The 25,751-nt window shown below is 47.8% G+C and overlaps 2 protein-coding genes and 1 long non-coding RNA gene across 6 annotated transcripts; 1 reads left to right on the forward strand and 2 right to left on the reverse strand.

Moving 5' to 3' along the window:
- Positions 1 to 185: 185 nt before the first annotated feature.
- Positions 186 to 1,438, forward strand: LOC146219860 (uncharacterized). Its single transcript, XR_014751078.1, has 4 exons — positions 186 to 234; positions 390 to 462; positions 561 to 605; positions 824 to 1,438. It is a non-coding gene; the product is annotated as an uncharacterized LOC146219860 (long non-coding RNA).
- A 51-nt stretch (positions 1,439 to 1,489) lies between these two features.
- tnksb (tankyrase, TRF1-interacting ankyrin-related ADP-ribose polymerase b) lies at positions 1,490 to 14,391 on the reverse strand. Of its 3 annotated transcripts, none has more exons than XM_084695217.1 (28): positions 13,797 to 14,391; positions 12,976 to 13,200; positions 12,743 to 12,838; positions 12,594 to 12,630; positions 12,331 to 12,406; positions 10,813 to 10,833; positions 9,284 to 9,378; positions 8,996 to 9,062; positions 8,705 to 8,891; positions 8,379 to 8,500; positions 7,895 to 7,986; positions 7,679 to 7,757; positions 7,345 to 7,516; positions 6,975 to 7,054; positions 6,744 to 6,889; positions 6,419 to 6,584; positions 6,100 to 6,319; positions 5,855 to 5,964; positions 5,554 to 5,742; positions 5,112 to 5,352; positions 4,783 to 4,865; positions 4,491 to 4,611; positions 4,268 to 4,365; positions 3,932 to 4,006; positions 3,682 to 3,787; positions 3,284 to 3,470; positions 2,975 to 3,131; positions 1,490 to 2,765 (listed from the first exon to the last, which is right to left on the reverse strand). In XM_084695217.1, exons 1-28 carry the CDS (start codon positions 14,248 to 14,250, stop codon positions 2,679 to 2,681), a joined length of 3,789 nt encoding a protein of 1,262 aa, XP_084551343.1. In that variant the 5' UTR covers positions 14,251 to 14,391; the 3' UTR covers positions 1,490 to 2,678. The 3 variants fall into 3 exon arrangements, with proteins under 3 accessions (XP_084551343.1, XP_084551342.1, XP_084551344.1); XM_084695216.1 differs by having other exon boundaries at positions 4,491 to 4,620; XM_084695218.1 differs by lacking the exon at positions 10,813 to 10,833.
- Positions 14,392 to 14,482: 91 nt separating this feature from the next.
- Positions 14,483 to 25,604, reverse strand: piwil2 (piwi-like RNA-mediated gene silencing 2). 2 transcript variants are annotated; one of them, XM_084695220.1, is made up of 23 exons: positions 25,452 to 25,604; positions 23,758 to 24,236; positions 23,565 to 23,670; positions 23,062 to 23,161; positions 22,051 to 22,269; positions 21,783 to 21,893; positions 21,483 to 21,600; positions 20,983 to 21,107; positions 20,304 to 20,384; positions 20,079 to 20,192; positions 19,437 to 19,625; positions 19,021 to 19,105; positions 18,667 to 18,759; positions 18,320 to 18,460; positions 17,744 to 17,857; positions 17,148 to 17,336; positions 16,892 to 16,993; positions 16,544 to 16,660; positions 16,369 to 16,457; positions 16,049 to 16,154; positions 15,667 to 15,920; positions 15,257 to 15,364; positions 14,483 to 14,915 (listed from the first exon to the last, which is right to left on the reverse strand). In XM_084695220.1, exons 2-23 carry the CDS (start codon positions 24,211 to 24,213, stop codon positions 14,759 to 14,761), a joined length of 3,174 nt encoding a protein of 1,057 aa, XP_084551346.1. In that variant the 5' UTR covers positions 24,214 to 24,236; positions 25,452 to 25,604; the 3' UTR covers positions 14,483 to 14,758. The 2 variants fall into 2 exon arrangements, with proteins under 2 accessions (XP_084551346.1, XP_084551345.1); XM_084695219.1 differs by lacking the exon at positions 25,452 to 25,604 and adding an exon at positions 24,729 to 25,011.
- Between the last annotated feature and the right edge of the window lie 147 nt (positions 25,605 to 25,751).

The following is a 25,751-nucleotide window of genomic DNA, read 5'->3' on the forward strand; positions in this document are numbered from 1 at the left end:
ACATTCTTTATTCAAGTTTGTTTTGACAGTAATCTGAAACTATAACACCCCAGGTCAACAGAATATTTAGAAAGGGAGTTTCACAACATGTTGCAGCATTATAAGGTGGTTGAAGCAAATGGTGTCTTGTGATTGGCTGAACGCATAATAAAAAGGTATTAAAAAGCTTTTTGTATTTGTTGATCAGAGACAGAGTTCCAATAGATCCTGCAGGAGCTTTAACCTATTTTTAAGGTAGGTCAGCAATTAAAATATTAATAAAGTTGGGCTTTGTGTTCAGTGTCATAGAGTGACTGCAAAATTAGCTCTTAAGCCATTATGTATAAAACATAGGACAGTTACAAAAAGGTTTTCGAAATGTTTATTGATTTGAAATAATCATCTAACAGGATGAAATTTAAGTCCAGCATGAAGAGTTTCATTTCGATGCTAGGCCTTCTCTATCTTTGTCTGGCAGCTCCAGTAAGTTGAAGTAAAACAAATTGACTGTATTCTGACTGATTAATCGTTACGTATTGTCAGTTTATAACTCTTTTGAACCTTTTGACATTTCTGTACAGATGGAGCAAACCGAGGACAGGAAGATCCAACCTCCAAGTGATGTGGTAAGGAATGTTGAACTTTTCACACAATAGTCATATCCATTTCAAAACCTTATGGATCTACTGTACAGCACGTTATACTGTAATCAGGTAATATAACTTACCAGATGTTGCATTGTAATGATATAACCCCCCCCACCCCCACCCCCCGGCAATAGCTGATTATAATAAAACTACAATATCCACCAGCATGTCTCCCACCTTTGAACTCAAATCCCCAGGTTCCGGGTTCTTTAGACCGGCCACCTCAGACGGCATTGCAGCAGCAGGATGGAACCCCTGCCTTCCAGCCAGGGCTGTTCCCTGACCCACAGATGGACCACTTCCTAAACCCTGGAGTCCCCATGCTCCAGAATGTTCTCCAGCAGGAGATCAAATACAAGTGGATCACTCCAAAATCTTCTTTGTCTCAAACGAACCCCATGTACTACTATTTGTCTCAGACAAACCCCATGTACGACCCTTACTCACAGATGAATAGCTACTATAATATCCCTTACTCAATGAATCCTTACTATGGCAGTGGCTTTAACATGTCTCCTGTTATTGGTGTACAGCCTCCAATCATAGTGGTGGAGAGACCAGCTAACCCACCTATAATACCCACTCCAAGACCAGGCAACCGAGGTGATGCTTGAAGTCTTACAGCTTAGCGGTTGATGGTAAATTTCTGCTTCTTTCTTCCCAGTTCTGGAGGTTTGTGAACAATCTACGGTGTTTGAGGGAAATTACGTTGCTACAGCTTTAATCACAAATGCATGGTTTTCATTTATGCAAGTAGGATTGCATTTTATGCACAAGGTTTAAGAACACAGCAGATACAATACTTACTGCATTCCCATTTTTATGATTTTAAGCTTAATGTATCAATAAAAAAAAGACCAAAAAACTCTGGGACAACGTTTATTCAAAAAAGTAAGAGAATCAAGAAGGCCAGAAAGAAATTTAGACTTCATTTACAATTAAACTCAAATGACACTGTTAAACATAGACAGTTATACACATCCATTTACACAACCTGTACATAAACATTTTTTCCCATAACATTTGCAATTCAAATAACTTAAATAGTTTCTATGTAAAAGTGCAAATCCTTACACATGGGATGTCTGTAAATAAGACCATGGCCATCTGGGTTGTCAGTGGAGATCACATCATCTTGTGCAACTTACTACAGAATGTTTGAGTAGATGATTGATATCATCTTATTCATGTGACTTGAGTGATATATTGCTCAATATGGAATACCCCCAAGAAATTAAAAAATAGTAATGCAGTAATGCAATTGGGTCGATTGAACCACATGGTAGACTTTTCTGTTAACACATCATCACAAACGTCAGATGTCGCTCTGCAGAGTGTGTGGAGACGGACGGACGAGGGGGGGGGATCAGCTGTTATGCGATTCTCTGTGTCAACGAGGCATGATGTGGTGAGAATGGTTAACGGCTTAAATGTGGACACTGCAGGGCAGAGGGCGGGGCTCTACGCTGCCCCTCCCCCAGCAGGGCGGGGCTCTACACTGCCCCTCCCCCTGCAGGGCGGGGCTCTACGCTGCCCCTCCCCCTGCAGGGCGGGGCTCTACGCTGCCCCTCCCCCAGCAGGGCGGGGCTCTACGCTGCCCCTCCCCCTGCAGGGCGGGGCTCTATGCTGCCCCTCCCCCTGCAGGGCGGGGCTCTACGCTGTCCCTCCCCCAGCAGGGCAGGAGACTGGGAGAGAGAACCCAGACACGCTACTGGGCCGTGCATGCGTCCGTATTGTACATGCAGCCAATGCAAAGAAAACTGACACGGTTCACCACGAGTAGGAGAGATAATACACAGTATAGTTCATATATGTCACCAGTCCTTGGTTTTTCTACTGGGCTAGATTAATGGAATTGCTTGATTGAAAATAAAAAGTTATCTTTTAGCCATTTACAGTAAAGTCGAGAAATAGCAAGAAACACCAAGAGCCCCCTCCCTGGTGAGCACGGGGGCCATGTTCAGTAACTGTGTGTGTGTGTGTGTGTGTGTGTGTGTGTGTGTGTGTGTGTGTGTGTGGGGGGGGGTTGTTGATAGTTGGTCTGGATGAGGACTAGGACTTCTGCTCGGCTCCTGCAGCTGCCTGGGCTGTGCTCTCTGGCTTAAGGATCTGGTAGGTGATGAGATACTCTGGGTAGGCCTGCAGCAACACATAACACGTCATGTCAGCGTACCAACCATGCCAGCCAAGTCACATCAGTCCCACTGATGTATGCATGTTTCCAAACCACAGTTACACTCCCTCCCCAAACGTATCCAGTTCTTGACAAACAACACAATGGAAAGAGGGAGTTGTGGTTAGATCCTGGGTGGTGGTGGTGGTTCTTTGGGACGTGTTTGCGCGCTCACCTGCTCTCCCCTGTAGATGACATACTCCGCGTAGGCCAGGCCGTTGACGCTGGGACGGCCAATCACAGAGTGGTGTCCGGGGGGGGCGTGGGCCATCTTCATGGCGCTGAACTGGAGGAATGACTTCCCCAGGGTCACCCGGCAGAACAACATCTGCCTGGACACAGGTCAGGAGACAAGGTCAAACTACAGCTAATCAATAGTAAAAAAAAATATTGATATATATATTTCACATAAAATCATAAGTGTAAAACTCTTATGCCATGATCTGAAAACCCACCTTTGTAAGAAAAATAATAATATCTTTACCTATGGCACAGGTAGCAAGAGCGATCTTTGTGTGTGGGACAGCCCGTGCCTCCCCCGATGCCGTAGACGTACTGGTTACTCTTGGAGGAGTTCTCCGCAAAGTAGATGCCCGCTCCGAACATGCCTCCGATGTAGGCGTGGCGCTCGTCAAAGCCTTTGTGGATGATGGCGTTGATGAAAGGAGAACCTAGACCCAAGACAGGCACAGAAACACAGTTTAAGTCAAATGCTGTTATGATTGTACATAATGCTAAGGATTATCAAGGACTATCAAAGGGAAAAGCTCAGTGGTAGAGTATTGGACTGAAGGACAAGAGATCTGGGTTTAAACCCATTGATTTGGATAAAAGCGTATGCTAAATGAATACATCATATTTGATTATATTGAGCATAGCTACCATGGAAGAGCATGCGCTCGTTGTGGTGATTGTGGTTCTCGTCTGCGATCTCCTTCTGGCGGTGTGTGTAGCGTTCCCTCAGCTTCTTGTTCACCACTTTCTGGATCTGAGGACACAAATGCACACGCGTTCAGGTAAGGGAACAACAGTGTTACAGCTGACGTCGCGAGACAGGCCACTTGTAAATCAGGCGAAAGGACGTTTCTAGGTGGTGTGGTGGGTGGCTGGGTAGTGGAGTGTCGAGGCAGACCTTGATGATGTTGTATCTGCTGAACACTCCGCCCGCGTTTCCGCCGTCCCTGTGTTCTCTGATGGTGCTCTGCATCTGCAGGGCACAGGGAGAGAGAACACACCTTCCGTTCGTCCCGGAATGTTCCACAGTCCTATCCGTTCTAGAACACTCCACATCCTAATGTAATGGTCCATCCATTCTAGAACATCTATAAATTCTAGAACATCTCCACATTCCATCCATTCGAAGGAGGAAGTTTGAGTGAGAGGAGCCAATAATGTTCAACTGTCAGGTTGTTGTGATGAACCGAATGGACAATACATGAGGCTCCTCCAATAGAGCAAGGAGACCCACCTCCTCTTCCACCGACTGGCCCTCCTTGTCGTCGGGGGCGAGATCGATGAGGACCGTGCCCTGGTTGGCACAGTGGAATGTCAGGTACGGATTGGCACCTGAGGGGACAAACGATCTGGCGTTAACACCTTGACACTCGAGGCTTTCCGGAAACTTCCAGGGGGGGTTTTCTGAGCTAAGGCCGCGAGAGCGGCATCCATTGTCCTCTGACGAGTCTCCTCACCTTGCTGCCCCCCCAGCAGCCTCTCCACCCCCTTGATGAGCTTGTGTCGGTGTCCGTAGGCGTTGATCCCGATCTCCTTCAGCTCCTCGTGACCCATGTCAGCCAGCACGTCCAGGGTGATCTGACACAGCAGCAGGACGCAACGCAAACACACACACACGATCCTCAACTATGACATCCATCTCCGTTCCACAGTCCTCCCAGGAGCGTGACGTCACAAGACACGGATGAGACGTCGCCTCGGGAATGGTGGCGGCGGTGGGGAGATGACCCCCCCGGCTGCAGGACTCACCTGTTCCCTCTCGAAGATGTCCCTCAGGTGCTCCAAGCCCAGGCTCTTCAGGAACTGGCTGATGTTCATGTCCAGCATCACCACTGATGGACAAACAAAGACAAGATGGCAGGGACATGAGCAGACAAGATATTTAGCCAACCGGTCAGGAACACTCAAGTCTTGCTGAGAATTTCAAATGTACAAAAATATATCCGTGAATATCAGCTAAAAAATTCCAGAATAAGGTTTGCTACATGTGGACCCTTTTCCTACTGATCTTAACCACAAAAACAAAAAAAACGAGTCATTTTTTAGAAGCTCCGGAAAGTTCCGGCAGGGCTACTCACACTCTCCCTCCTTCCTGTCCGAGCCCGTGGCTCCATCTGCCACTCCCGAGGCTCCGCCCGAGGCTGCCAGCTCGTTGAGAGGCCCTGCCAGGTTGTCGATGCTGCTGGCGGCCGACAGGCAGGAGGGTGTGGACGCCGGGGAGATGACCGAGGCGCTGACCACCGTGGCCTGGGGCTTGAAGCAGCTGGGCAGGGCGTCCGGGGGCATGGCGTCCATCAGCAGCGCCCGGATATCGTCCGCCTGGGAAGGGGGGGCGGGGGGGAGGTGATTAGAGGTCCTTAAAAGCTTGAGTCGCGTCTGACACCAAGCGATTGCAGATCGGGAATACAAAACAAAACGCAATTTCCAAGCCATAGCAATGTATATGCTACTGTTATCAACGGGGTCGTTAAAAGCACGTGCGGCCTGGAGGTGAGGTCCGGGAGGGAGGGGGTCTCTCACCGTGGCCAGGTCCAGAGCCGTCTGCCCCTCCTGGTTCTTCATGGCGGGGTCGGCTCCGTGGGCCAGCAGCAGGGCGCACAGCTGGGTGCGGCCCTTCTGGGCCGCCTCGTGGAGAGGCGTGAAGGCCCACTTGTCTGTGGCGTTGACACACGTGTTGTACTTGATGAGGAGGGCCGCAATGTCCACGTGCTGGGGGGAGGAGGAGGCAACGTTAGCGAGCGGAGATGGAGGTCGAGTTTGATTTCGTACGGGTGGGCAACCTGTGTGGTATCTGATCGGGAGGCGTGTGCGTGTGTCCTACCCCGTAGGAGGCAGCGTTGTGCAGGGGGATGAGTCCTCCCTTGTCCTGGGCGTTGACGTCGGCTCCGTGCTCCAGGAGATACTCGGCCACCTCCAGGTTGTTGTAGCCCGCTGAGCCCAGGGAGGCGGCAAACACCACATCAGTCACGTCACAACACCCAACACCTGTCTACAGCTACAGTGTGTGTGTGTGTGTGTGTGTATGGAGTAGAGAAGTGTGTGTGTTTGGGATGGGGGGGCTGTTACCTGCCAGGTGCAGGGGGGTGGAGTTGCGCCCCTGCGTGTCTCTGCAGTTGATGTTCTCGGGGCTGCAGAGCTTCTGGACGCGGGCCAGGCAGCCCTTCTTGGCGGCGTCCAGCAGGGCGGCGTCGCCCCGCAGCAGGTCCTGGATGTCCGTGTCCCCGTCCTTCACCATGTCCAGGGGCATGTTCCCGTCCCGGTTCTTCTTGGTCGGGTCCGCTCCATGCTGGACACACAGAACCCACCCAAGATCAGTAAAAAAAACAAAAAACACACGAGTTGTTTGGTGGCGGCGCAGCCGAGGGGCTCGACGGAGACCACCGACCTTCAGCAGCAGCTTGCAGATCTCGTATTTGCCCTTGGCGGCGGCCTCGTGGAGCGGGGTGAACTTCCACAGGTCGGCCACGTTGACCGATGCCCCGTGTCGGACCAGCAGCTCCGCCACCTCGTAGTGTCCGTAGGAGCAGGCGTTGTGGAGCGGCACCAGGCCCCTGGAGGGGGGACAGCCAGGGGCGACCGAGGGGTGGGGAGGGGGAGGGGGGGTGAGAGAGCACCACGTAAATGTCATGTCAAATCATAAAGTCCCAAACTGTATTTAGACAGACATGTTTGGTCTACGGGGGGGAGGGGCGGACGCGTGCGTCCCGTACCCTTTGTCTTTAGCGTGGACGTCCGCTCCGTGGTGCAACAGGTACTCCACCACGGCCACGCGGTTGTAGCCGGCGGCAAAGTGTAGCGGCGTGGAGTGGCGGCCCTCCAGGTCGCGGCAGTTCACATTCTGAGGGGTGCACAGTTGCTGTGGCCACACAGAGACAAGAGCGGTTACAGGGGGAACGACGCCAGGTCTCACAGATTTTAAAAGGAAAAGTCAGGTGGACTACCTGAACAGTGTCTAAATCTCCGGCTTTGGCAGCTTCCAGGAAACGGTAGTCCACGTCAGAGTTACGAGTCGGAACGTTTTCTGAAAAGGGAAAAAAAAAAAAACGAAATGTTTCAAGAGATTTTAACCAAACCCTGTTAAATCACCAGTAGACCAGAAGACAGCCACAAAGTTATAGTACTGTCCAGTAGCTTCATTAACAATTTGTAAGTCATAGTGTAGGTTCCTGTTGATGTTAAGTCACAGACAACCGAAAACCTTGATCTGTGTGTGAGTATCTGTATGCGTGTGAGAGCATCTGTGTATGTGTGTATGAGTGCGGGTGTATTTTGTAAGTGTGTGTATATCCATGTGTGTGTGTGTGGCCTCACCGTTGAGGATCTGCTGCACGGCCTCGTTGCCCATCTGCGAGGCGGTGAAGCCCTGCAGGGACACGATGGATGGGTCGGCCCCGGAGTTGAGCAGCAGGCGGCAGGTCTGGATGTGGCCCGCCAGCGCCGCCCTGTGGAGGGCCGTCTGGCCCAGTGTGTCCACAGCGTTCACCTGGAGACGCCCCACCACACAGACAGACACACACACACACACCATGGGAAATGTGACTAGGAGAACAGACAGCATGATACCCAGGGTTTTGGTGGTAGGAACTACAAGCAGGGAGGCCAGAGGGAGGCCAGGAAGGACTACAAGCAGGGAGGCCAGGTGTACCTTGGCACCGTGCTTCTGCAGGACCTCCAGGACGTCGTTGTGTGCTCTCTCCGCTGCCACGTGCAGGGCTGTCATGAAGCTAGAGAGAAAGAGAGAGAGACAGGGAGAGAACAAGGAGAGAGGAGGCGAGAGAGGGAGAGCAAGAGACGGCTAACGTCAGCACCCGGTCTTTCTGGCTCCACAGCCGGTGAGCGGATCCTGGGCAGTGCTACTTACTCCTTGTTCTTCTCGTTGATGTTGGCACCTTTACGCAGCAGCAGCTCTGTCACCTGCTTCCGTTTGGGGTGAGGCGAGGCCACGGCGCAGTGCTGCAACACAGGGACACCACAACAGTCACGGCGAGCCTGCTATCCCTCACTCCGCATTGGGGAAGATACTAGGCTGCCACGTCAATTTCATTCACACTGATGGTTTAGCAGGTGGACTTTGAGAGGGGCCCTTTAATATTGACAGAGCGAGAGAAGCACTTTCATATTTTTACTGTCAAGCACTACTATTTTTTTTACGATCGAGCACGACACACATTTTTACGATGGAACTCTGTCATTTTTTAATGCTTTATTATTTCATCCTTGACAGGATGAAATAGTTATATGCTAGGGTCTGAGCAGGGTCTTATTCAGTTGGGTTTCAGCTGTCGGGGGTGAAGAAGTTTCAGGAACAGAGCCGTCAGTGTGCAGGGCGAGAGAGAGGTTCCTACCAGGGCCGTCTCATTGGTCTGGGGGTGTTTGAAGCTGATGATCTCCAGAGCCAGAGTCTTCTTCACCTTGGCCATGTCGGCCTCGCGGGCCGCCTGAAGCAGCGAGTGACCTTTGAACTCATCTAAGTGTCGCGAGAGAGAGACAGAGAGAGAGACAATGAGCACCAACAGCTTGTTAGAGCTTCAGATGACAACGAGTGCGTAGGAGTGTGTCGGATCCTTGCCAGTCTCATTTTGCACGGGAGGGGAGATGGGATTATGCTCAGGTCCCCCTGCAACGTTTGCGGTTCTCCGGTAAATGAGTCTCGGTCGGCGGCTCTACTCACAGGTGAGCCTCTCTTTGAGCTCCGGGGTAGGGGCCATGTCCACGGCGCTCTTGCTGTGGCAGTTGAGCAGGGTGGGGTCGGCCATGTGACTGAGCAGCAGGGAGCAGACCTCCACTCGGTTCTTGGACGCGGCCTCGTGGAGGGGCGTGAACTGCCACAGGTCCATGGCGTTTACGCACGCGCCGTGCTGGAGGGGGGTCATGAGGCAGGTTAGTAACTCTCGACGACGTCCTGAACACACGGGTCCACAGGGGACCGGCGGGTGACATGCCGGGGAGGACAGTCTCTCACCTTGAGGAGGAGCTCCGTGACCTCAAAGTGGCCGTAGGAGCAGGCGTTGTGGAGAGGGACCAGACCCCTGCAATCAAAACATCAATTCAGCATCCAACACCATTCATTGTCAGGCATCCGTAGCCGTTATGAACCAACCACAGATCAGTTTGGCCAGAATAACCATCTCTATTCCATATCAGGGTAGTCACATTCGATCCTCAAAAGCATGTGAGTGTGGCGAACCAGCCGGGAGCGTGTGACGAGAGGTGTGGCGAACCAGCCGGGAGCGTGTGATGAGAGGGTTACCCTTTGTCCTTGGCGTGGACGTCTGCGCCGTGCTGCAGCAGGAGCTGGACGATGCGGACGCGGTTGTAGCCGGCCGCCAGGTGCAGTGGGGTGGACTGGGGAGAGAGGAGCAGGCGTTAAGGCGCTAACAGCGGCGCTGGGGAAACCCTGCCTCAGAGAGGCGCACGCGCAGGCCCGATTACGATCAGAGGGGGTGGCTACGGCCTGCGAGAGGGGGTGGTGGAGGGGTGGATGGGTGGGTGCAAGACGACAACACTGGGCTGATCCAGCAGTGAGTTTACTGACGGGGTCAACTTCCTGTACGGGTGAACTGCTGTAGTAGCGTGTCGGGGTCGCTCGTATACCAGGACTAATGCTAGCTTGTCTAGGTGTGAGAGAAAAAAACAGGACAGATTGGTGTCCTTTTACAGTGAAAGGTTGAAAATCACATGACTTCAGGTAGAAGTCTTGAAGTCAGTGACTTCCGTCATGGTGATTGTCGTTTTAACTAGCCTGTGGATCCCATCTTCCAACAAATTGTCAGGGATAATTTGTGTTGTGCTATAGACATGGTGTGTTTGTGCGTGTTGGCACAGGCCAATTCAAATCACATGGTGCACACAGCAGCCAAACAGAACACTGTTAGTATAGCCAAGCTAGGACACAGGTTAAAATTGCCTACTTGGGGGGGGGGGGGGGGTCTAGCTGATGTGTGGAACGCACGCTAAATGGAAAGAAAACAGGGCTATTCATGCACTCGTGAAACCGACATCAAGGCAAAACAGAAGACATGGTGAGGGTCGTTACAGCATAGCCTGGAGAGGACAAATCAGAGGAGGGCCATATTCGGATGGCATCATTCAGGCGTTTGATGAAAAGGGCAATCAATCACAGGAAGGTTGGTCCATGAACACAAACCAATGTGACAGCACAGCATCAAAATCAAGCAGTGAGATCCCCCCTCCCCATTTTTGACACGGATGCATGATACTCGTTTGTTTTAGTGGTGACGAGAGGACACACAAATCACAAACATACACGAGAACTGAAGTGACGAAATGCGAGTGCAGGGGCTTTACAGGCATGCACAGGTGATCCCCACCGAAGAGATCAGTCAGACGACAGACAGGGACACCTGCTGAGGAGCGGGTGGCGGTGGTGGGTGAGGTAGGTGGGGTGGGTGGATGAGGTGGGTGTGAGGGAGTTAGAAAGGGAGCAGAGTAAAGGGAGGCAGAAGGCTAGCAGTGGAGATATTAGTTGCCTTCCCAATCTAAAAGTAGGGCGGTAGCTTCAGCTTTAACCCAGGTCCCACACTATACTCACACACACACACACACACACCCTACTCTCTCGCTCTCACAAACACACACACACACACACACATTGGGTGGGGTATATGAAAGTGACCAGTACACCCAGGTCCAATGATGCACAATTACAAGTGATAGCCATCTTATTGGGCAAATAAAACATGGATTAAAGAAGAAAAAAAAAAGAAAAAAAATGAAACAGTGCATCAATCAGGTGGCCGTTATACAAAAGAAACTTACCAGCATTTTTTGGGATGTTGACTGATCGACAAAGTTGCCAGATTCACACAGAAAACAAAAACGAAACAAAAAATTACAAACGGGTAACATATTTTCATAGCAAGAGGAAACACATTGGTTACACCATCGTAAGTGGCCTACATTTGACACCATGCTACAGAGGGCGTTGTTTCATGAATGCCACCGTTCTGCCCCGGCTCATACAGTACTGAGAAATCCCACCGAGAATCTGTGGTGGTGCCTCATGGAAAAAGGTCTCAGTGCCTTGAAGACTTGACACATGGAACTATGGGCAAAGGCAGAGAGGACTACACTGTTGCCACCAGGCCAAAAGGGCTTAGTTGTTGTCTTCCCAAAACCACAAACATGTCTCACCAGCAAAATAGAGACAACAAAAAAAAAGAAGTAGGAAATCTATTGCTGATGAGAAAAGTTAAAACTATAAAGCAAAATGACACAGCATAAACACTTGGCTAACTGGGTCTCTTCATGGCATACTAAAGCAGGCCTCGAGACTATGGTTTATTGCCAACTGAAAGATGAATTCCCTGGCGTTTATGAATAATGGATGAGAAGGAAAAACATAAACAGGGTGGCAAACGGGATGAAGGAATAAAAAATAAATAAAAAAAAGTAGAATAATAATAATCATAATAAACTGCAAACATTACAAATAGAAAATAGGTTGACACACTGACATTTGAAGTCAGAATGCCCCAGGTAAAAGAATGTGCTCGAAAGCACACAATATAATACACCTCTACTCAGATAAAGAAGAGGATGCTTGATATAATAAAATCAAAAACACCCTCTTCTCCACAAAACACTCCTGAAAACCTGGCACTGTAGCAGAAAGAACAATTACTAAACTCATATTACAGGCAATAACCATAATCTGTCATTTCCATTATATGAGCCTCCAATAGAAATAAATATAATGGAGTCCTAAAGTTAAATTGTGAGAATATCTTAAGAAAGGTTCGATTTTGTTTATGACAAAACTTTCCTAAACAGCTAGCAAAAACTTACATAAAATTAATGTTATTAACCACAGGGAACATTTTTTTAAAAATAAACTAATTGGTCCCCAACAAGAAGGACATAAAGAAAAAAATAAAGCATTTGAGGCGTGTTAAATATGAACTCAGCCTGAAAGCCGTTTAGACAGATGTGAATGTTTAGAGAAATATCTCACCAGGAGACTTGTTTATGCCTGAGCTCATTAAATGTAAGGCTAATGCAAATAGGAGTCCACATTAAAGCCGCCCTTGCTTAATCCATCCAACAGCACAAATCCTCTTAATAAGTACAACATAAACTAATTCCAGCTACCAACTGATGGTGTCTTTAATCCTAAACCAAGAAAGTGACTTTGTTAACTTAGACATGCGTCAAACTTCCTTTCAGGTGTTTTTTGGAGGCTCTGTCTGGTTTCCTTACACCCAATGCAGTATGCCAGTCTGTGTCACAATGACGCATCACTAAACAGTATGGATGTACTGCGGGCAGATATCTTACCTTGCGGCCATCGCTTGCATGACAGTTAACGTTCAGTGGAGTCAGCAGTGCCATGAGTTTCTCTTCATTCCCACTTCTGACATTTCAAACAGACCCCAGAAAGCAGGGGGGGGGGACACAACAGCACACAGAGTTATGAATTAATGCACCTGCTCGCTGAATACATTATTATTGCCAAATGGGACACTTTTGGAAGTATTTGAAGAAGTGCATTTCAATAGTGACAAAAAAAAGAAACTGATGTGGAACATTCCAGTGCTCACCTCGCTGCTTCCAGAAGTTCATCCTTCTTGTATTCGCCTGAGACCAAACAAACAATCAGGTTAGAAGCCTCAAGATACACAAGGCTACAGACACACATTAGCACACATGCTGAGACACCACTGAAATGAAGCAATGAACATAGTCCCACCGGTAAGAACAGCCTTGGCAGAGGGGTCTGCCAGATCCAGAGCAGACTTGCCATCAGTATTGCGGATATTGGCATCCGCTCCATGTTGGAGCAACACTGTGTGAATTAATAAACAGAACGATTCAGAGTTTCAAACTGCACGAGGGGAAAGACTTAACATCGATAAAGGAAAACACAAACGCATTAGACTAAGTGGTACGAGATGACTATACCAACGACAAATGGGACTTTACCGATGCACACGTCGATCTTGCCCTTTATGGCAGCCTCGTGCAGGGGTGTGTAGTTCCAGTTGTCACGTGCGTTGGGGTCCGCACCTTGGCACAGGAGGAGACTGACTACTTCAGCATGGCCGAAGGAACACGCATTGTGGAGGGGGATAAGACCACCGTCATCTCGAGCGTGCACATTGGCACCTGTCTGTAAAAGATGCTCCACCACATCTTTTCTGCCAAAACCTGGAAGGTTCAATACATTTAATTGAGTGTACTTATTGAATGCATTCAGAGAACATAAGTGATTTTCACTTAGGCAGTACTTTTTTTTTCCTTTGCCATTCAAAAATAGGATTTTATTTACTTAATGTAAGCTGTCCATATTTACAGGAGTAGTTTAGCATAAGTATGAATATTAGCTAATTAATTAAGCAGTGTATTTAGAACTACGTTTTTTTGTAAAATGATGTAATCGCTATTATTTTATTTAAAACGTATATATGTCGTTTTGAACGTATTAATTGAAAGTGACAATGACTAATTAAGGGACTAATGTTGATTACGATGTAGATGGGAGGGGGGAGAGACAGGCCTGCGCTGCGAAAGTGGAGTGGTCAGCAGCTGACAAGCAAGCGAACTGTCGAATAACAAACAATATTGCGGATTATCCATTGCCCGTTAGCATTAACTATAGGATGTCAATTAGGGAATGTGATAGTGCAACGGTGTTTAACTATGCACACTATATCCCTGTTGACGTTAATATCTAAAACAAGCTGAAAACCTAGCTATAGTTAGCTAGACTAGCATAGCTAGCTTGTAGCTAACTGGTTGCTAACCTGCAGCGAAATGTAGTGGAGTCGATTTTCGCCCGGCCATGTCCTTCGCATTCACGTTTACAGAATCGACAAGCCTCTTCACCCGTGATACATCTCCATTCCGACAGGCCTCAAATAACTCCCGGAAAGCTCCCCCGATCCCACTGACACCGTCACCGGGGCTCGTGCCAACAGAACCGGGGCTCGAGACACTGCTACCCCCACCCGAGGTTGTTGTGGTCGAGCTTGCGCTGCTCCCACCCAGGGCCGGGGTCGGAATATCTGGTGAGGCCAGAGGCATCTCCATCCCAGTTCCACCGCTGCATTCACGCTCACTGTCTGGTGGCACAACAATTGCCGTCACCAAAGCCATCGGTGGGGACCCGGGAGGACTGGGCGAAAGAGAACTGTTCCGCGGCGGAGACTGTAAGGTGCTCTGCTGTTGTTGCTGCGAAGAGCGACGAGACACCGCCATTATTGCAGCTCTCTGGCAACAATAAACACCACCCTTACATTTCCTGTGTAAACCAACTAAACTTCCGGTTAGGGCCAGATTGCGGGGTTTGCACTAAATCTTCTAACGTGTCATTCGTGTTCGCTTCACGTCCAACTCTTACTTGCTTCAAGGACATGGATTTCATATTCATTAAACTACAAATGTCCCCATACTTCTTCTGATGTCCAAGTGCATGTAAGGAAGAAATAACTTTTATAAGAAAACGTTTTTATTTTTTGCAACAGCAATGTCACTACATTACAAAAATCAAACTCCTCTGACGTCAATGGTTCCTTTAAAAATACAATTTCGGATTAAAGGATTCTGGACTAATTGAAGATTAACTACAGAGTAATGATCTCAAAAGCAATGTTTGATTGTAATAGCAGTGAACAAACCCAAAAGAAAAATATATTTGTTTCTACCACTAAGGCCCCTCAGGATTATATGACTTGCTCAGTTACTCTCCTTCTCACACTTTCCTTGGCTAGAGGAAGAAGAGTTTGTCGGCCAACTGGATGGCTGGCTCTGTGTGGAGGTACTGGCCTGACAGGAAGGCCAGTTTGTGCGCGTATTTGCAGGGCGCTGGTACACGGATGGTCCCGGGCCAATTCCAGTACATGTGGCACATCTTGAAGGTCAGCCTGGGGCAGAAGTTTTAGATTTACATTACATTTAGCAGACGCTCTTATCCAGAGCGACTTACAGTAAGTACAGGAACATTCTTTCCCCCCCCCAGCCACTCACCCATCAACAATGACCAATTTGAAGCGTTCCACAATCGCAGGGCTCTCCATCCCCTGTTCCTAGAGAGCTACCTGCCTGAAGGTTTTACCTCCAACACTAATCTAGCACACCCAATTCTAATAATTAGCTGGTTGATGAGGTAACTAATCTGGTCAAATAACTGTGGTGGGAGCAAAAACAGGCAAGCTCTCCATGTACAGGGTTAGAGACCCCTCTATGACACATCTTTTGACATCACCTTTGCATGTGGTCTGGAGTGAGTTTTGCTGAGTTGTACACAGAAATGTAGTGTGTTGGAAGACCGCAGCCCTGCCGGACTTGATGAGCCATCAGGTAGAAATCCACCCTGGGGAGGAAAACATGAGTGGATGAGGAGGCCTAAATTGCCTACATGGGTATATAGCCCCACACCTTCTATACGCTGCTTTGGATGAAACTCGTTAGGGTTAAGCTCAGTAGAAGAGCACTGTTCTGCAGATAAGAGGTCACAAGTTGGAATCCCAGCTGTATGGCATTTTGGCTCAGAGCCTGCCAAATGAAAACGGTATTTGTTCCTTTTATTGAACAAGGCCTCTGGTCACTGGTTGCAGCTTTCCAACGCAGTCATTACTACAGACCTTTTTTTCGTGTCATGACCCCTCCACTCACCATTCCCTGTTGGTGACCGTGTGGTCCAGCACCGTGCCGGGCAGAGAGGTGCCGAAGCGGTCACCGCTGCACGAGTACAGGGTGGTGCTGATGCGCTTCTGGACCACGACGAAGGTCAGCTTGGGCTCGTAGTTGGGCAACGCCTCGAAGCATTTGAGTAGCTGTGGGACCTCGTACAGCTCCACCATCTTGAGCTGGCCGTCCGACACCCCGTCACGGTACACGACAATCTTCTCTGGGAAGCTGTGGTTCGCCTGGGGGGTGGGGGGTGGGGGGGAAGTGAAGCGTATTAGTGCGTCGTTAACATTCCAATACATGTTTAATATTATTACTGTACACGTCGTTGACGTACCAGAGGTATTTATGCGCCTGTGTTGCCTACCTCATAATACTTCTGCAGAGCCGCCAGCAGACACACGCGGAAACCGTTGATGATTTCCTCATGAGGCATCTGAAAGGTCACTCTTGAATACCATCGAGTCAAGAGACTGTTGGGACACACACACACATGCCGATTGATTACCCATGAGCCTTTGTGTAAACCATCATGGGAACGCATACAAACTGAGATTCCTGGCAATATAGTGAGAAGTCCCTGTCTCAGCCTCAACATATTTAATTTAGGGGAAGGCAGTGTGCCCAGAACCTTCTAGGCCAATATGGGATGCAGTGCATACAAGCTGTACGTGTCTGGCTGACTACCTGTTCAGACTGGCAACGAATCCCATGACAGACTGGTGTTTTCTGCTGGCGTCGTGGTGAACATCAACTCCAATCACCATCAGGTGTTTCTGTCAGGATGATGCAGAGTCATCTCTCAGCTCTACGAACACCCTAAAGGCAGTACCTTCCGGATCGAGCAGAGAGGAGGACTCACGAGAGGGACATTCACGGTCCACAGCTCTCCTCCCAGTTTGCAGTTCATCTGCAGCATGATCTTCTGGGCGATGCTCCTCAGCTTTTGGGGTTGAGAGATGGTCCGGGCGTTGATGACCTTTGTAAGAGATGTGCCAGGAGCCATCAGTTATAACAGTAACCATCGGCAACCCGACTACAAGTCACATCCACCTGATTAGTAACCCATTGGTCGGTTTTGACATCCCTACACGTTCTGCCACTGTCTTGCCATTCTCAGAAAGGCCCTTCTCATTGGTTAGACATTAGTTGTAGATTTTTTTTAGGTTCAAGTTTGAGGTGGGTTCTTTTTACGCCACAGGAAACAAACCTGAGAGGGGACAGGACTCTGGGCACAGCAGAGCTTCTTGATAGCACTGTAAAGGTCGTCTCTGTTGCCTGTGATGATGCACACTACCATCTGCAAACTGGGCTGGAAAAAACACCAAAAACAAGCACAGGGCTTTACTAATTCAACCAAGTGAAGAAAAAAAATATATATTTTTTACATTTATTCTCAACACTTTGGGGGACCTTCTTTGACCTTCAAAGTAACAGGCCCAAAACAACAAAACAAGGGTGTTTACCTCGCTGGTGAGCTGGGAGTGGATGCTCTTGACGTAGGTCTCGGTGCGGTCATCCCTGAGCTCCACACGGACGGGCCGGTTCAGACGGACGCCCATGGGGCCAGCCACCTTACCGAAGGTGGCCACCAGCTCCTCCACCTGCTCAGCACAGCGCCGGGGGAAGAAGATGGCCCAGCAGTTCATGGGGATCTGCGAGTTAAAACGGTGAGTGAGAGGAAGTAGTGGTGGGAGAGACATCGGACTAGTTGGGAGGTTGAGAACAGACACCGCCGCAGGTGTCCTTGACAGGGCCCCGAGGGGTAGCAACTCCAATTGTGATCAGACCAGAAAAGACAAGAACCGCGTCCTCGCTTACAGCTGTAAACGACCGCTCAGCGAGACATCAAACACATACGCTTCCAACAACGACACAGAGTGACAAAAGGTGCCTTGGGCAGTCTTCTCCCCCTCCCCTCCAAAGTATCATTTACCAATGTCCCTACCATCCTTAACAAACTCATCCTACACTGCAGCACCAGCATGGCGCACTCTTCGCCAGAGGTGGGAGTGCTGTAGTTCCACCCCCCCTCACCCCCCCCCCCCCCCTCCAGACTTACACAGCTGATGGAAGCATCCCTGACAACCTCTCTGGACCAGTTGACATCAGCGCCGGTGACGAAGGACGCAGACTTTAGACAGATGGTCTCCAGGGGCAGACTCCTTCCCTGGGTCTGGAACAAAAGGACAAGCACAAAAGAAACCAAGACCAAGGCCCATATGCATGACGACCCACAAATGGCAAATTGGTCTTGAGTGCTTGTAAAATCAAAGCCGAGCGTACACACCCGTCCTTTAACCTTGAGGGGGGAGAAAACTATTTTTTCCTATTCTGTTTGGACTTGCCTTTTCATTACAGCAAAATATTTCTTGATTACTTCTAGTAAAATCTACTCTCAAACTAATTAACAGTCTGTAAACGGAACTCCACAAGGTTTCTACTTAGTGACAATGCAAAATTAATAAAATAATGAAATTAAAAGAACTCCCATTCCCCCTTTTGTTATTGGCAACTGTTCAGCATTGCCCAAGGTCGGTCGAGTAGGATTAGATACAGGTACAGTAAGTGTTTAGATGTGGAGATAAGATACATATACGTAGTTTTTGCGTGTGTGTGTGCAGGGACAAGGCCCTACCACCATGATGTCCATGCCAATGTCCAGGCCCCAGCGAGCCAGCTCGGTCAAGGCCTCGGGGCTGCTGGTGATGTTCTTCAGGAGCTGCTTCAGAGACTGAGTGTGCTGCTCCGCGCTCACGTTGATGTGCATCGTCAGGTCCTACGAGCGCAGACAACCCTCTTTGCTCACTAAATGTTTTTCTCTTTCTTTTCCTCTCCTCCCCCCCCCCCCCCCCCACCCTTTACATCCTCAGTTATTGTACCGCACTTTACTTCTAATGGCTGTGCTTCATGGATTGTCTGGATGGAAGTCTAGGAATAGCCCACAGGGCCGAGCACGCTTCACTGCTCACACAATTACTTTACCTTCATGGCGCGGAAGTCCTTTCTCATTTTGTCAGGGATGCCCGTCATGAAAGAGAGCTCAGGCAGGAGCAGGATCTCGCCTGTGATGACTTGCTGTAAGGGCAAAGGGTAGTCAGTCCTTAAAAACAAAAACCACTCAAACAAAAACAGAAAGAAAAGTATATGACACTGGTTTTCCTGCATTTAGTAAGCGACATAAGCAGAGACCAATTTCAATACTTACACATACCACAAGGTGGCATTCTATTCCTAGACATATGCACGAGGACTAGAGAACCAAAACTACACATATCAAACCAAGCCGTTGTTTATCCTAACCTTGATCTTAATAGATTCTGAAAGGTGACACATTACCTTCCCACCGGGTTTGGATCTCTCTTTTGGACGATGAACAAGCATTGGTTGGTCCATCTCTTTTATGGTTATGCCATAGTTTTTGCTGTTCACAAGTATCGAAACACCTTCACATTATCATTACATCCAAATATTTACATGAAAACACTACGGTATATCAAATCATTTTATTTGTGTAGCCTTTTAATGTTTTGTTTTTTATGTGATTTTTTTTTGTATTTTTTTTGTACAAGCCATGTCACAGAGGGCTTCAAGAGATGTGCATAGAATTAACCGACCTAAAACCCCTCGAGGACGTATAAAACGAAATAAAAAAAATAAAATAAAAAAAAAAAGAATAAAAAGGAAACTAAAAAGTCCCGACTGTCCCGACTTCTCACTTGGTCGTTGTTGGTGGTGACCCTCCTCAGCGTTACCTGTAGTAATCTATGAAGCTGGTCTGAGAGCCGTCAGCCATGGTGAAGGTGTCCTTGGGGGACTTGCTCCACTCGATGTCATCGATGCGGTACGTGCGGTTGTTGTAACGGGTGATGATGATGCTGCCGATCAACTCCTTGGTGCACTCGTCCTGAAAGCTCTCTCGGCTCTGCTGGTAGATCACGTTCCTGCGAAAAGCCAAAAGGTCATCTCTTCACACCTTCCAAGTCCTTCTCCCAGCAGCCTAACAAGTCACCCTCAACGGCCTTTCATTCACTTTTCAGGCTGGCTACATGCTCTCGAAGTGGTTTCAAAGTGGTGGGTGCGTTTCTAAACCAGTACTCTTTGTGGGAGCATATTCTGTTGAGTGTTCAATTATGGATGCCAGTGAATAAGCCATCTTGAAATATCTGGGAAACTTGGTACAGACACAGTGCTTATTCAATGTTGCAATGTACATACAACACGTATATCTAAGCCGTAGTGATGGCCGTCACAACAAAAGCACTCCAGGAAAAAAAAAAAAAAACAGAGTTGCATCATGAATAAGATCCACAGTGCAGAATCACTGAGATGCGAAATTTCTGAAGTAGCTATCCACAGAGCTGCCACGACATCCGTATGAATAGAGTGCATCGTACATGACATCGAGGACGGAGTCGTTCCTCAGGACTTTGTGCGACACGTCCACGGATAGATACAGCCCTCCGTCTGTGTGCTTGATGCACGAGGAGTACCCCGGCCACACCTGCAGGCTGGGAGAGCAGAGACACACCGGAGTGAGCACATCAGTCTCATGGACATTACAAAAGCAGAGACCTTCTCTCTGAGGGGGGTAAAAGGAGAAATCCAAATCAAGTACTCACCGATGTTTTCCTAGAATGACTGCGCTTTCTGGATCGTAATGATTCCGGCCGACTAACTTCAGTCCCAGTATCTTCATTACCCTTGACAAAACACAAGGGAGAGGGAGGGGAGATAAAAGTCTCGCTTGTAACCCTAATTGAACATTTTGGAACAGAAATCAAATCTGTTTTTGGAAAAGGTTACATATTTGATAAGGATAATTAGTTCTTCAGTGAAGGGCTTTTAGGATTTAGAGGAAGTAAACCATTTCAAAAGAAGTCTGGCTTTGTACAAAACAGTAGAGGCCTCTCTCAAGGGAGCCTGTTTTAGCTTGAAGCTATTTAGCGAACACATTGAATATGACTCCTCGTGGCGAACAAAGAGGAGAAAGATTAGCTAATTAAAGACAACATGGTTGTTCTCAACACAGCTTTCCCGCAGAGAATAGACCCTAGTTCCCTTATTTCTCAGACCAGCTTCTGAATTTCTCAGACCAGCTTCTGAATTTCTCGGACTGCTGTGAGGTTAGACGTTGATTAATGAGGTGGCCACGCTGTATTCAGTGTTCATTTAGCAGAAGCTTTCATATAAAGCGACATCTAGGGCTGGGGGGGGGTGGGGTGGAGTTGAACCTGAAACCTCCTAATTTGCAGACAAATGCTCTACTACCGAGCTATTATGCATCCCTCCCCGACCTACCTCCTCAGCACCACGTTATAAAAAGGGATGCAGAGATCTGAGCTGGGCGGCAAAATCTTAGTCATCTGGATTTTGATCGCAATCTCCTGGTTGTCGGTCCTTCTCTCACTCTTCAGGTTAACCACCTGGTGGGGAACGGTTGACAGGACGCCGTTATTCTCCACACTGGTTGACACATTTACATTTTAGTCATTTAGCAGACGCTCTTATCCAGAGCGACTTACAGTAAGTACAGGGACATTCCCTCTGAGGCAAGTAGGCTGAAGTGCCTCGCCCATGGACACGTCCTTTGACACGGCCAGGAATCAAACTGGCAACCTTCAGATTACTAGCCCGATTCCTTAACCGCTCAGCCACCTGACGCCAGTTGTTCCAAGTGAAACAAACGTCTCTTCACACACACAACGAGGTGCAGTTTGACCCACTGAAGGACAAAGCTCTGGTGTTTTTGCCATCCAGATCTCGGCTGCTCATGGGTAATGCATGGGAATGGCACTTACCTCATCAAGCCGCACAGGGAGGTAGAGAATCGAGCCGTCAAACGCCACGACCTCCCCGGTGGTCGAGCGGTGGTCTTTCATCATGCCAAACCGCATTCCCATGGATTCCACATTTGGTCTGAAAATGAATATTCAAGTGACAGGAATTTACATATCTTATACACCCAAGGTGTCCAAGGTCCCCTACCTCGACTACCCCACCATGCATTAGCATTTTAGAGCCAAGAACATTTACAACAGTTAATGTTGTAATATTGAGAATTAGAAAGGATAACCATGCGTTTTCTTTTCCATACTGACGTGAAAGTGACATGGTATTGATAGACTGCCTCATTCCGGCAGGCTATGGGGATGTGGTTGGACCCTAAGGTCAACGGAGTTCCTTTTGTGCCAGCCTTATGCAGTGGAGCACTACAAGAAGAGAAACATTTGTTAAAATCACAACCCCCCCCCCAAAAAAAAATGTTTTGATTCAGGAGGATTTAAGTAATCATTGTTTTTTTATAAGTTGACTTAAAGATCACAGCTTAAGCCACGTTATGTAATTATACTGTGTGCTTATTATTACCAATTGGCCTCAATCTTTACTTCGCCCTTGGATGGTGAGCTACCAGGGGGCTGCAGGGCCTCTTTTGGGGGGGAGGGAGGGGGCGTAAGAGAGGCAGGAAGCAGGGTAGGGCCAGGGGGGAGAGCAGACGCCACAGTGTGTCCTCTCCCTACACCCATCGGTAGCATTCCTGCTCTTCCAATCCCCACCATCTTAGATTGTGCACCACTGCCAGTGAAGCTGCATACAAACACATTGCACTATTTATCCATTCATATATGTAGACCTAACAGTGTTGTGTACATGTTTCCCTGATCAAGCTCACCTGATTCAAATGAATGGTTGTTATAACAACCCATTTAATTGAATCAGGTGTGTTGGAGCAGGGAAACATCTAAAACATGCAGGACAGCGGCCATCGAGGACCAGGGTTTGACACCCCTGATTTAGATGCTTTTGTCCCAATTCAAAGTACTGTGGGAGAATCTGAACCTGCGACATCCTGCCATCTGCAGTCAAGGGCTAAAACCACAGACATATACCCTACCACTAAAAGCATTGAAAGGCTGGTCTAAATGATCTTATTTACAAATCATATTATAGCACACAGATTTGCCATTCTATCTAACTTGACATTTATTTTCTATAACTTTGATTTACGAGTACACAGCAGTAATCACAATATGTGGTTTTGCATTTCGAAAGAGAAAATATCCAGGAATTGTACATGCAATTGATAGGTCTACGACATCCTCTCATACATTTCATGAAAATGAAATAGTAACAATGAAAGCATGACTCCATCCCCACTGGCCTCAAACCATAGATGTAGGTCAGAAAGACATCATTCAAAAAGGATAAAAGTCATGTAAGGGATGTATAGGAAAAGGCTCATAATGTACTCTGTATGAATGATGCACTCCACAACATCCATTACTGCCATGCTTCTGAGGACCGAAGCAGTTTGGTCCCGTCCTGACATTTGGAGAGACTATAGCTGCACAGCCATGTTGTGGTCTACCAGCCTCATACCTGCTGCCTCTCCCCATCGCCTCCTCAAGTGGTCCATCTCCCCCTGGGCCTGCGACCACACATTCGGGGACTGCCTGTTTGAACTCGACGGCACCTCTCCCTGCACCAAATACCCCAGAGGGGATCACACCACTGGGTTTCAGCACATGAATGTTATATCTTACAGTCACACATCAGAGAGCACTCCTTCTTTGAATCTTTTAAAAGCATCAATAACTATTTGATTCCATCTTAAAATGTTGATGGTTTGCACTTGGGAGACAAGCTGTGAGGGCAAATCTATTGCATACCAACTCTCAGGGATGGTTTGTTCCATTAAAACCAGTCAGAAGTGCTTACATTTTTTCACTTTCATCCAATGTTCTGTATAATCCACATCCCAAACACTCAACAGCACTCTGTGTAACTTTCACTCCGTTGAAGGAAAAGATCAAAGTAACCACTTCCCAGCATGAACTCAGAAGACTTACATTTCTAACATCTCAAGTCTTTTAAATACTTACCCAGTGGGGGAACTCCCCTGCCCCATGACGTCTTACACGGATCTATGCCTATGTCCCGGAACATGGACACCAGAGTTGAACCGAGGCCTGTGGTTGGCATCTGAACCTGTACCAATATTACATTGTCACATATTTGCTTAAAAAAGGACTGTACAGTCAGTATCATCAACCACAGACCATAAACATCACTCACCTTCACTACCTCCTCCTCAACTTGCAGACTTGGCATCTCTTCCGACACATCTTGCGTGACGGTTTGACCTGGGGGGGCTTGCAAAGGGGGAGCCTCCGGACCATGAAGAGGTGCCCCTCGAGCAACTCCTACTGTTGGTATAGCAGCAGAAAGTAGGAACCCTCTGGCGCGACCAAGTCCTCCCTCATCCGATGGCGTTAGCAACCCCCTGGCGAAACCAACAGCAGGCTCAGCCATAGGGAGAGACGCTCCTCTTCCATACAGCATTGGTGGTGTATCACCCAGGGTGGTGAAACCCCTGGCTCTCCCTACAACAGGTGGCTGTGACTGGAACAAGAGGCCTCTGGCTCTTCCTACGGCGGGGTCCTCGGTCGGTAGCCCCCGCCCCTGAGGCTGCAGCCAAGGCATGCGGCTCGCACCAGGGAGGCCTGGGAACTGAGGCTTATTTGGATCCATAACACCAAGTTGAAGTGTAATGTCTGTGGAAAGCAAATTAAGACATTTCAAACCATATGCACACACAGCATGGCAAATTAATGAACAACTAATGAGTCACAAACTGACTTAATTGCGACGGCAATGACCTTCCATCATTGCAAGGACAACAAAGCGCGAAGCTAGTTGGCCAAGTCACGGGGACATAGATATTGTTCCAACAAGCCAATTAGCTGGTCTTGTGGGCAATTTTTATAATTCAGTTACTGATTAACAATCATTATTGACATAATAAGTCCCATCTTTATTAACTATGTGCTACAGATGCAGCTTGACTATTTAGCTAGTTGTGAAAAAGAACCCCACACCAACGATACTGGAAAATGTACTTGCTGACAGGTGCTACAGTAGCTAGCATCTATTTAGAAGCACATGCAATGAAGAAAATCCAACCAACTCGCTAGCTACTGTACGGTTTAATGCTAATTCAAACAAAAACAAAAAAACGCCGTAGCATTAAAAATGGCACACCAAACCTTTTTTCGACGGTTTTCTTTTGGTGCAGTGGAATGCTTTAACTGGCTCATCAACGTCCAAAATTATCTATTAAAACAACTAACTTTTTTCCAACTTCTCAGACTCAGGCTCTCGCCCAGACAATTGAGAAAAATGTATGTGTCCTTTACGAACGAGGGAAGACGATTTTTCTTTTGAGTAAATTAGTGCAAGACAGAATAATATGAACTTCTCGCCATGCAGCTCGACCACGCACACATCATCCATGCACTGATTGAATATTGTGTTGAACTGATGATATGCGCGCGACCAATCAACCGTGATAGCAATTGGTGCCACGCACACACGCGCGCACATAATATCAACACAACATTCACTCGGAGCATGGGGTGCGCGGATGGCCTAGTAGTTTGGCTAAATGATCGATCATACTTTCGGTTCACAAAATAAGATGTGACAGTTTCAAAAGAAGTTGTATTCATATTATATTACATAGAGAACAAAAAGGCAGAATTGAGAAATGTTGAATTAAAACCTTCAATACACGTGTAGCTTGAGCTAGCCATAACAAAAGCCCGATTAGCTGGTGTTGCATTGCTAGTCTATTAAATTGCGTTTAAACAGTGTTCGTGTCATTAATACATAAAATTTCTCGAATTCAATTCTACATGTTCAATTTCAAACGCTATTTTATCCATTTGTGGTAAATATGTGGTATGGTATGTAATATAAAGGATCCTTACTTCTGGATAAGAATGACGTGTAGAGTAGGATGGGAAATGCCAAATGGATTAACTGACCTGACTACACCCCCAGGCCAGAACCGACTGTGAATCTAAAATATTTATGTTTCTTCTGCGGTTGAGGTTATGCCAGATTGCAAGTTGTTGTTGGCAAGTTGAACCGTGTAATTCAACTGAATGTTGAGTTTATATGTTAGGGATTAGGAAATATTTGTGGTTACACACACGCAGATGCTACTGCCCAGTAGGCCTAAATCTGCTGTTTTCCTCTTTGCATTTTGGTACATTCCAAGGCACTGA

This window comes from Hypomesus nipponensis, chromosome 28 (genome assembly GCF_054491055.1).
Source record: "Hypomesus nipponensis isolate SF chromosome 28, ASM5449105v1, whole genome shotgun sequence".
Taxonomy (NCBI): domain Eukaryota; kingdom Metazoa; phylum Chordata; class Actinopteri; order Osmeriformes; family Osmeridae; genus Hypomesus; species Hypomesus nipponensis.